General features: G+C 31.9%; 1 protein-coding gene across 1 annotated transcript in view; it reads right to left on the reverse strand.

Moving 5' to 3' along the window:
* The window catches only part of PTPRQ (protein tyrosine phosphatase receptor type Q), a 291,670-nt gene that overhangs the window by 157,336 nt on the left and 121,836 nt on the right, over positions 1-12,498 (reverse strand). Inside the window, exons 19-24 of the mRNA XM_069094772.1 lie at positions 9,582-9,742; positions 8,808-8,953; positions 6,406-6,574; positions 3,825-4,115; positions 3,270-3,545; positions 2,739-2,890 (exon numbers count right to left, since the gene is read on the reverse strand). Of these exons, the coding sequence (XP_068950873.1) occupies positions 2,739-2,890; positions 3,270-3,545; positions 3,825-4,115; positions 6,406-6,574; positions 8,808-8,953; positions 9,582-9,742 (1,195 nt within the window). The remainder of the gene's footprint in view (positions 1-2,738; positions 2,891-3,269; positions 3,546-3,824; positions 4,116-6,405; positions 6,575-8,807; positions 8,954-9,581; positions 9,743-12,498) is intronic.

Genomic DNA, 12,498 nt, shown 5'->3' on the forward strand with positions numbered 1-12,498 from the left:
GCACTAGGGTTTTGTCTGGAAAATATTCTTTAAACCTTAGGGTGCCAAATAAATGTCAGTCATTTGAAACTTTATTTTTTCTTATAATTTGATTTTTATATAACTGGTTGGCAAAATATCATCAGTCTCTTTCTCTCTGTGTCACTGTCTTTCTGTCTCTGTCTCACCATCTTTGTCCCCATTTCACTGTCTCTCTCTCTCTGTCTCACTGTCTCTGTCTCTCTATCTCTCCCTCTATACTATTCATCACTCAATAAATTGAAAACCTAAATCTACTTTTAAAGAAAGTCTTCCTGATAGTCTTCAAAAGGAGTCTGATGAACATCTATCCTCTGGACTCCTTTATTTTTGATACCACGCTCTATTTCCCAACATAATTTTAATTTTTACTTTTCTCTACTGTATCCACCTTCATGCTAAAGGCTTAGGTTGAAGAATGAAAATTTACCTATATATTGACTGGTTTGGGAAGATCTTAGCAAGTTCTTAATGCAATTTCTATTCTGGACTAGCTAAATAGCTAACATTTACATAGCACTTTAAGGTTTGCAAAGCACTTTACACGTATGATCTCATTTTATTTCTACAGCCACGGGAGCTAGGTAGTATTGTTATCCCTGCCCAGCATCATATAGCTAGCCAATGTCTGAGGTGAGATTTGAACTCTGGTTTTCCTGATTCCAAGTCCAATGCTCTCTCCACTGTCCCACCTCGTGGCAGCTGATGTCAATGCCTAAGTTTGTTATTGTCATAGTTGAATGCTTTTTCTCCTTATGAGCACTGAAAAGCCACGATGACCAAGAATTCTATGAAATGTGGTTCTTCCTGACATTGAGTACCTAATGAAATAATTTCATTCCCTTCTCCTAGGAGTCTTCATATTTATCTTCAATGTCTTTGTATCTTCTTTTTATATTTATAGCAAAAATGTTAGTACTGATGTGGTTAAGTTCCTCCAGCAATACTTTAACTCGCTGGTCATTGGACAATAGTGGGATATTAAGATTACCTACAATTCAATTTTATTTCTAGACCCATTATATTTATGGATGGTTCTAAAAAGTTTATGGTTCTTAGCATTCTTGACTCTCTTCAAAAAAAACTATAACATTTAAATATCCTACCTAAAAAATGTCAGCATCTAGTGGTCAACCTTTTGGTAACAAGTCCCTTAGTATTTCATTGAGTTGGTCCCCAGACCACAGACAAAGCATCCTTGATGTCATATTTCAAGTATTCCCTTATATATTTTGAGTAGAATTAAAGAGAATTTAGTCCAACTATAACATTTTACAGATGAAGAAAGATGAGGACCTAAGGGTTTTAAGTAGCAGAAGAAATATTTTAACTCTTTTGATTTCAAATTTAGTACTTTCTACTTCAATGACTGACAACTTCCAATTCGCCAGGACAGCTTTCAAGAACTCCCATTCCCTGGTAAGGATTTGAAGCAGATGGAAATTCCATCTATATAAAGTACTATCTAGCAATATGACTACCCTAAAAACCTAATTCTCGCTTTCCCTCCTGCTATCCCTTTACTATTATTCTCACTGTAGCTTAGAAAAAAAATCTTAGCAAAAACAGACACATAAAAAAGACATGGAAGAAAATTAGGATTAGACAGGGGGAAAAATAGAGAGCCAGAGGCTTAGTGTCATTAATCTAATTTCACACTTCTGGGAAACAGATTCCGCATTTATTGAGTAATGTAATTCAAATTCCATCCAGCCTATCAGATTCTATAGCAATATCTTTATGTCAAGAAAGTCTCTGTTCCTGATAATACACTTTTAACTACTTCTTTTCATTATTTCTATTCATTTTGCAAGCTAATAGTGTTATTAAAGTGATTTGTCATCAGTAATAAATTGTAATGCCCTACAGAAATGAATAATATGTTTGTAACAGATTGTCCTCACTATTCTTGATGTAATTAAACATAAACATCCTGGTGTTTTATTTTTCTTACAAAAAAGATAAGAAGATTTCTTAAAGGAAGACTAATGACGATAGCACATATTTTTCATAATTAAAAATGATAATCATTCTAATACATTCAAAGCCCTGTTTGACAATAATACAGGAATATTTTCCTAATTTTAAGATGCTAAAATAAAGAGAATACTTTTTGAAAACTCTAAATACCATTTAGAATGCTTTGCAGTACTTTACAAATAAAATGCTGATTCTGTAGCATATCATATTTAAATGAGAAAAATAGATCCACATGAAATTCTTAATTTAAAAAATAATTAGCTAGATAACATTCAGTTTTAAACTAGCATGTGAAAATGAATTTGTTAGGTATTTCCCCAAATTAAGTCAATTAAACATTATTAAAACTCTAAGACTAAAATCTCCCAATGAGCTGAGGTCATAGCAATCTACATTTATATTCCACACGGTGCAGAGTTAGCATATCAAATAGAAACCAAGTAAATGCTTTGCTAAGTTTTCCATATTCCCTGCACCCTCTAAATTTCAGATGACAAAAACCTTTTTTAAAAGGGGGTGTTGGGTGGTAGATAAAAATGAATTTTGGTGAAATTAAAGAAATCAAAGGGATTTTTTCATTCTTTAAATTTTAAACTAAAATTAAAAAAAATTTATTATGTTCCTACTGTGTACAGTGCACTGTGCTAGGGACTGGGGGGGACCACAAAGTTTAGATAAAACACAGTGATGCCTTTAAACTCAAATGGAATTTCATATATGCTAAAATACAATAAGCCTACCTGATAAAATATAGTATCCGTTCCATTCTCATGAATTTTAATATTATAAACTTTAACAACACCACTTGGAAGAGGACTGGGGTTCCATGTTAGCCACACTGAGTCAGAGGTATAATTGATTATAGTCAAATTCTGTGGTGGTGCTAGTGGTGCTGTAGAAAAATATATTACATTATTTATATTTACAGAAATTAACAACATAAAAATAGCACTTCAGATTTATCTGGTCAAAGCATTAATCCACAAAGATTTATAGCAAAAAGTGTTTTAGTTTGAATAAAAAATAATAGAAACAAGACAAATACCACAACTGCTTATGTCTTTTCAATGTAAACCCAGAGTTTCCAAGGTAGACTAAAACATAACTATGGGTCCTGGCGCTCCATTATTAGAGGAGATCAGAAAAGCAGCTCAATAGTTGTGAACCTGTTACAAGAAGACTGTCAAATATGTTTTAATTTTCTTTGTTGTTCCTGTTTTCAAAATAAAAAGTCCTGAAAGCAGCAAGGTGGCATTATGATGATCTCTTACCTGCCTCATCTGTGTAAAAAAAGAGTGTAGAAGAAGGACCAAGTCCTTTTCTGGTTCTTGCAGCAGCAAAAAAGCTATATAGTGTAAATGGTGAGAGCTCGTCCAGTATGATAGAATTTTCAGAGGTAGTAAAAGAATAGCTTTCATTTGGTCCATCTAAAGTTAAATCATAACTTATTATAGCACCATTTGGCTGTACTGGGGGATCCCAGGACAAAAAAACTGAGGTAGAAGAAAGGTTTTTAAAAGTGTTGATTACTGGTGAAGAGTCTGGGACTATAAAAGAAAAAAGAATAAAAAACAAATGAAGTTGAATTATCATTATTAAATAATTAGATTTTAGTTTCAAATGGAAACAATGTTTATTATTAGCTAATCATCTTTCAATAAAGGCTATAGGAAAATTGTAAAGTTGTAATTATTAAAAAAAGCTTATTACTTAGAAGCAAACCAAAAAAAATACAAAGTAAAAGCATTGTTCTACCAGAAAAATTATATGAAAAGGTTTTTTAAAAAGTAGAGGATTGATAAATAAAATAATTATCCTAAGCCTACCATCTTCTTCAGTTCTGATGTGTAGTTGGGCTGTATACAAATCAGAGAATCCCTTTTCTGTTGCTGGAGTGACTTTTAATATATAGTCAGTGTATTTTTTCAGTTTGTCAAAAACCAGGCTTCTCTCATAAGTTTTCAGAGGTGGTCTTGTTCTACGTGGGTTTCCTTGTAAGTTCAGTGAAACATAGTAGAAGACTAGACCGTTTGGCTGAGATGGTGGGAACCAGCTGACATTTATTGCAGTTGATGAAAGAGTTTCATAAGTCAAGTTTTCAACAAGCCCTTCTGGTACTATGATATATAATAAGCAAAATACAAGAGTCATAAGCTATTGCAATTAAAACACAAGTGAATACACATAGCATGAATATTTTGTAAATATCATGTCATACATTTCTAGGTAAGTGACTATTTTTTTATAACTCTGATTATGGAAAATGCCAGTTGCTATAATATATCTTTTTAATTGCTGTTGTTCATCTAATACAAATAGGTCAAGGCCTTTTGAAGGTAAAGTTATTTTCTTCTTGTAAGAAGTTATTTTCATATGATTGTCATTGCCAATTCATTATCCACTGAACAAATATTTTGAAGAATACTAGTTAAATATACCAATGGCCTAAAAACAGTGATCCTTAGTCCCTTTTGTCCCTGCTTTGCCACGATTACTGCAGAAATGAAAGGGAGATACATAGAAATAAGGATCATTCTGCATTTTTTTTCTTAGTTTTACATATTGTGATAATGAAACAGAAACATTACCTAATTGGCTACCTATTAGTAAAAAACCACTTCACACTTAGCCAAACTGGTCTCAGGGCAGCAGACCACAGTCTGTCACCAGGACCATACACTAAGCCATTGCTTGTTGACTGAATATACAATACAATGATTTTGAGTGTTCTTTAATTTGTTCCTTTAATAATAGGTAGGACATATCTTTATACTTAAAAATGTCTCTGTGTGTGTTTCCACATTTCCACCAAAAAAAGAAAAAAAACCATCCTTTCATGGCTTGAGATGAAATTTTAGTGGTCTTAAGGGAGAGATAGCATCTTTGTAGTCAGCACATTGATTCTTCCTATAACTACTGGTCCCCTCCAGTATTTTTTGTAGTGAAGCACTTGAGTTGCCACGGAGATGAGAGGTGTTGGTAACATTTTTAACGTGGACTTCTGGGATAGGTACTCCTTGAGAGTCTCATTTCTATGGCAACTCAAGTGAAATAGGGGGAAAAGAAAACAAGAAGTTACTATGATACAGGCCACAAAAGTAGAAGAAAATTCTCTAATATGTGAATTATTAAATTAATTTGAAATGACAGGACCATTTCTAGTAATACAGATTATAAATAAGGTCACTTTGATCCTAGTATGAGTGGAGAAAAAGTTAATATCAGAACCATTTAGGAACAGTGTAGATAAAGCTGAAGTATGGAAATTACAAGGGAGTTGTCCTTGCTTTTTGTGAGAGGGATCCACACTGGGTTAATCACAAGTCTGGACCAAAAAGTCCAGATATTTATTTTAAACCTAAAGTATTTATTTTTAAATTTCAAATTTTAAAACAATGACAGAACTACAAAAGTGCAAAAACTCATTTATAAGCATTCCTTTCTCAAAAAAAATCAGTATATGAAGCTTTTAATAATATTTCATGCTTTAAGAAGTTTATATTAATCAATTTGAAAGTTATTGGAAATTAAGAAGGCCTGCACCACCTGGGTTTCTGTTGACAATATTAACCACTGGGCTGAAAAATAAATATTGCTGAGATTGATTCACAGATCCAGCTTAGGGCAATAATATTTCATGATATTAATAAAAACAACAACAAAAATTATATTAGCACTAGGGGGTAAGGAAGATAGAAAAGTAGTTAATTGTGAATATGGCACTGCAATCCTAAAAAAATTAATAGAATGTCAGAATGTCACAAAGCAGAAAATTATCATTACAGAAAAATGTAACAGCAAAAAATAAGTGGCTGCTAACAGAAATAATTTAGAATGTTATAAACACATCAATTAAAAACAAAGTTTTAAAACAGCATCAATAATGTTGAAGAAAATCCTTTGTGAATCTCTAAACATGGAGAAAATCAAAATTATGTTAATAATTAATCTTTACATTAATATTGTAATCTACAATTATTATTAATACTTTTACATTAATTATATAATATATTGTATTAACAATGATTAATATATTTAATTATAATTTACAGAGATTTTTAAATTACTAAAATAAATTTTCTAATATAAATAAATTTGGGGGGAAATTATGTCATTAATTTAACCATAATATATAGAGTAATAAAATTTTTAGAAAGCAATAAATATTCTATATTTAGAAATCATTTCCAGAGGCTGAAAAATAAAAGAAAATCACTTTCACAGTATTGTAAAATATATTTTAAATTAATATTTTTAATTAGTGATTCATAAACTTATTTGCTATCTAAATAAAACATTCAAAAGACTTAATAACTAGTAGATAGTTTGCAAAGGATATTGAAATAAACTTTAAATCTCTGAAGTTAAATACATTTCTTAAATTAAATGTTGTCTTAGTTTACATACTGTCTTGATCTGTGTATACATGTATTTTCTCACTGGTTTTGTTCCCATTTCCAACTGAAGTACTTGCTGTCACCCAGAATACATAGAAGCTGAATATTGCCATATTTTCTATTACTGCAGATATAGTCATATTGTCAGAGAAACTGACTATGTCATGGAGAGTGAAATTCTGAAATATAAACACAATGTTTATGGTAATTTAGGCTGAGTTGTCCTTAATTACATATATACTTTTCAAAATAATAGCCTATATATAAAATGTTCAACTATAGTCCAAAATTCACCATGAGTCAATATTCATAAGCAAACTTCAGAAATTGAAAATCAGTTATTTTGCATAATTCTTTGGCATATATTCTATAAATATTTTGGTGTAATAATAACATCGTATCACATTTATATTGCTAAGGTTTATAAAGCACTTAATGTGTTATCCTCAGAACAACCCTGGGAAATATCATTACTACACTCTCATTTTTCAGATGAGTCAATATGACTGTGATCATCAAACTAATATGTGTTAGAGGCAGAATTTGCAATGGTCTCCTGACTCCAAGTTTAACACTCTTTTCACTGTGTCATGCAGTATCTCTCCGCATATGCTATGATAAACCATCAATGTATTTGCCTTTTTTTTTCCCTAGAAACTAAAAAAAAGAAAGGCAGTAGGACTTACTTGATAAAGATTGGCCATGGAATGAAGAAACTAGGAACACTATCTGACACTTGTCTGACACTTGTTATAGAAACCTGGGGCAAAGTAATTTTACTACTCAGTGGTACAGGCAACTATTTAAAGGTACAAGTTGAAGGGAAAGTGTTGACTTGAACTGATTTCTTTAGCTATAAACATAATATAATTTGTTAATTAAGATAATCATGAAAAATTGGGAGTGCTATATTTATGTTTACAGTTATTATCTTTATTATATTATTATCTTTATTATATATTACTACATATAATATATTATATTATTATATTTATTATATTATCATTCAGCCCCTGAAATAATCCTGTGAAGCTGGTGGTGCTGATATGGCCCATCTCTTCTTTAGACAGTGATAGACACTTACAAATATTATATACATTCATATTACTAATGAAACAATTTTCCTAAGGAGAAGTCTGACCATGTCTCTAATCTGCTCAGACATCTTGAACATCTCCTCATTACTTCTATGGTAACTTACACGCTTAGCCTTTCATGATATGGTTATTAGTTATTTTTCTAGAATTATTTTACATTATTTTCCCTTCCTGGACTCTAAATTCCAGCCAAACTAACTTAATGAGTATTCCTTAAATTTGACAGGCCACATCCCATTTCCCTATTTTTTCCAAGGATACTCCCATGCCTAGAAAGCATCTCCTCTCAACTCTGCTATTTACTACCTGTTTGGTCAAGTCACTTAACTCCTTACAGCCTCAGTTTCCACATCTATCAAATGTGAAGACTAAGTTGCAAGTATGAATGATTGTTAATGAAGGGTGCAGACAATGAAGACCAGAGCTCTGAAGAGGATGGCATATCACTACGGGCTTTAAAATGAACAGGGCTACAAAAACCATACTAAAGACATTGTACCCTTGCAGTTGTCATCAATTGTTTTGGTTAATTTCTGCTAATTGTCCACTCTTCAATCTATGCATCACTTCTGTGTCATCATTCCAAGTTCTTTGCATAAATAATGCATGAATTTATGTTATCATTAAGTCTAATTCTAGAAGGGGAAAATGGGCAAATGAACTTTGAGAGACCTTCCTGATACCTTTTAATGTGACCACCCTGTGCAATTCTGTGATGATCACACACTTAGAAGCATTCTTAAAAATACTTAATTAGAGCTAAATGTGTCAAAATTGGATGAATAGCAAGTGGCAAAACATTTTTTGCAAAAAGGAATGCTATTAATGTTTACATGAAGAAGCTCCTAATAGCACATTTAGTTCCTATTTATATGGTCACTTCACAGGTGATATAGTGATTACTTTTAATCCTTTAATTAGAGGGCTGAAGACATTGACATGAACAAGAAAGTACAGCTAATCCAGGAAGCATTCAATTCAGGTAAAAAAAGTTATCACAAAAATACTATATTAATTTATGAGTTGATTTTAAAATACAACTATAGTATTTTAGAAACTGCTCTAATATTTTTGTAAAATATATTGAAGTGATATATTGCTTCCATTTCAATTATAATTCATATCAAATATATGGGAACATGTGTGTTTAAATGTCAAATTTCATTTTATGTCAGGAAAAGATTTGCTAAAAAAAACCCAGAATTTCAATTATAAGAGTAAATCCAAACAGCTTTCTTTAATAGGTATCACCCTGTACTATCACTGATGGAAATTAAAGAAGTGGGGGGAAAAATTAAGAGAAACACAGTCTTACCTGCATAAAAGTACCTGAATTATTTTGGTAATAAACAGAATAGTATTGTATAATCCCATTGGGTTTTGAAGGAGGATCCCAAAAAAGAATTATGGATGAGGAAGTAAGGTTTGCATAATGAACATCTTTTGGTGGATCACTGGGTGCTAGAGAAAAACAAACAGCATTTATCTTCCCAAACATTGGTAATTATGTTTTTGATAGCTAGAATTTCAATGTTATTGAGTTTTTAAAAAAAATCTTTGATTATGTTAAAAATGATAGATGCATTTTAATCAAGTTCACTAAAGGAGTGAAATAAATCTGACAAAACTACTTTTTTGGGAGGAGGGGTCAGCAGGGCTGAAGAACTTAGGGGTGGAGCATTATAATAATATAGCAAAGAAGTCAGTGTAAGCCAGATCTGTCTCTGGATGATATAACTGGGGTTTCCTACTAAAAATAACAGAATGAACTCATCAAACATTGTATGCTCTAACAAAGCCATTGCCTAGCATCCAGAGGGCAACATTATAGCAAGGCTGGAGTCATATGCCATGTGGAAGGCATAATTTACCTAATTAAGCAAGGAATTATGGGGGTATGCAATATACAAATAAGGAACAGAGGAAAATATATAGCAGATCAGAATATAATTTAGTGTTTTAGAATTATATTAGTATTAGATTGTGGACTGCAGTGCCACTAAAAAAAAATCTTAGGATTTGACATATGATCAATTTTCTTTCTGAACAGAATTACATTTTTCATTAGCTTCTTTCCATGAGGACTTACCTCCCTCCGGTGTCCTAAAACTAATGAGGTTACTTTTAATTTTTCCATCACCAAATCTTGTGCTTGCCGTGACATAGGCATTGTATTTAATATTATTTTCCAAATCTGCATATTCCAATGATGTTTCAGTTACATTAATAGCTTTCAGTAATACTTTATCCCTAAAGAGAAAGATGATATACACATGTGTAATTACACATCTGCTTAAAGTGACAAATATAAAAATCACATACACAAATTCTGAATTTGACATCTGGAAGTTACCGAAATGGCCAAATAAAACCACATTAATTTGGTATAAATGGGGTGGACTTTAAAAAGAAATGATAAAAAATCATGAATTGTAAAATATTTTGTAAGAAATATAATCACTTTCAAGTACATCCTTAAAGGTAAGAAAACTTAAGTTTCCTTTCAGAACACTTGCTAGATGACCCTGAACAAGTCACTTAATTTCTTTCAGCCTCAGTTTCCTCACCTGCAAAATAAGGGGGAGAATTTTATTGGAGTCTATATTTTTTTAACTTACTGCAGGTGAACAATGAGTCAGTCCTACATCTAAATAGAAGAAAGAAAACGGGCTGGAGAGATTTGATAAGAAGTAGGCTTCTTGAAGGAAGGGACTGTTTCAGTATTGTTTTTGCATCCCAAGGACTTAGCATGTGCATTGTACACAATAGGTGCTTAATATATGCTTGATTAATTGAATGGATTTCCTTTGGAAAATTTTGCAGTGCTTTTAATAATTCCTAACCTCTCCCTGAAATAAAGGCCCATCTTAAGTTTAACATCAATATTATTCTAACAATACTGTATGACTGTGCATCATGGAATCTGAAGAGATAAGATTTTGGAAGAAGAGGTACGTGTTGAGTGTGAGTAGCCTGCAGTACATTACCAGGGAAGACTTGTACAGAATTGTGTAATATAGCATCAGAGAGATGTAGGACCAAGAAAGGAGGTAATCAGTCATGAAACAAAAATGAAGGATAATGCAACTGATAACGTATACACAAAGGCAAGAGATTTAAAGAACACTTCCACTATTGGGTGGAACCAATGGGGAAGATTTATGGAAAGACATGGCCAAGAGATATACAGGATGGGAAGGCTTGAATGGATTGTGAACTGTACCATCAGACTAAGAACCCACATCAAAGAGATCATGGACTCTTGAAATAATGAATCTTAAGCAAATAGATACTCCTAAAGTGTGTATGGGGGTGGGTGGGTGTGGGGAGGAATGGAATTTGAAAGCATAACAGTTTAAATGCCAACCTTGTTCTTATTAAGTGCATTATCTTAGAGCAAGTTATTTAGTGAACTGGGAGGGCTCAATTTCCTTATTTATAGAATAATTAGGCTAAACTGATTGATCTCTTATGTATCTTCCAGTCAGGTGTGCTCTAGCAATCCCAAGCCAAGAGTACACTGTTAAATTTTCCATGTGAATATTTACAAACACTACAAATCATTGCTGGATTTATTGTTTTGTTGGTTATCTAGACTTAAGAAAGTGATATAGAAAATGTTAATAATGGAAATTAACCTTAAAAGCATGTCATGTGCATAAATATAGTTTTTAGAGAGTCAGTTAAACATTTACCAGTACACTGTGCTTCCAACTATAAAATCCTCTACACCAAATTCATTTGACAACATTAATCATGTATTGTATGCAAGACATTATGTTAAGGACTGGGGGTAAAAAGACATGAATCAAAAACATCTCTTGATCCCAAATAATTTAAATTTTATTGGAATAAATATTACATATGCTTTATAGAATTACATATCTTATTCTAGTCATTATGGAAACTCCCATTTTACAGTTTTAAAACATGTGTGAAATAAAATCTTTACAATGTACTGGGGCATTATTTGGTGATTCTGAAACTGAACTTCTTGTTTTCAATTCCTTAGGACACTGAATAATAATAATAAGAGGTGATTTTAAGGACATTTACAGTTATTACTAAAAGAAATTATTTCAGATATTCTTCATTCTCTCATTCATTCAATACATTTTTATTGGGATATTACTATTTGCAAAACACTGTGGTAGACATTGTAGGGGATAACAAACGAAGAGGGCATATTCCCTGCCCTAATGGGGTTTATAATTCAGCAGAATGGCTTTCATACTCCCAGGTATTACTTTGTTCCCACAGAGGTGTGCAAGACTCTGGAAATGAGATTTTTAACTGAAAAATAGTTGGAAAGCTCATCATAATGAAAAATTATTGAATCAGTGCATGAGACTGTAGACAGACTGGATCAGCCAAATAAGACCCAACTGTCAACAGTTTCATTGGACATAATTTTATAGATATGGTGGTGACAGCTTTCTTTACTATCACTTTTGGCATAATATGGGATTTTAAATAATTTTTATGCTGCATTTATCCCTCTCAAAGCAAAATGATCTGATCCAGTAACTCTACCCCAATTCTATACTCTTTTTCATTTGTCACAGGTCATCAAAATACTATGAATAGCTAATCAAATTTAACTCTAGAAAAACTGTGGTAGGGCCCTAAAACAAACTACTTAAGTTATATTTGCATTGAAAATATCATTTTGAAAAAATATATGGCTTCTACCTAGAAAATTTAACTGAGCACTAAATCTTCCTAGACCTCAAAAGTACTTAACATTTTAATAAAGAATATAAAAAAGTTTTAAAACTTATTGTTGATTATATTTTAAATACTATAGGAAAACATCAATGTAAAGTGCCCTGATTTTTTTGGAGCTTATGTTAGTAGTTAAAGTCATTTCCTTACACAGTATATCAGATATACTACAGATGTGGTGGTTCTATTGCTGTTAATTAAGAGAAATTATCTCCAACGAAATGTGAGCAGATCTGTTTAAATTCTGTTTATTGTCTACAAATTCTCTGGTTCTGTTAGCT

The sequence above is a fragment of the Petaurus breviceps genome, unplaced genomic scaffold (genome assembly GCF_028583685.1).
Source record: "Petaurus breviceps papuanus isolate PSGF00001 unplaced genomic scaffold, PetGlider_PUasm1.0 221, whole genome shotgun sequence".
NCBI lineage: Eukaryota > Metazoa > Chordata > Mammalia > Diprotodontia > Petauridae > Petaurus > Petaurus breviceps.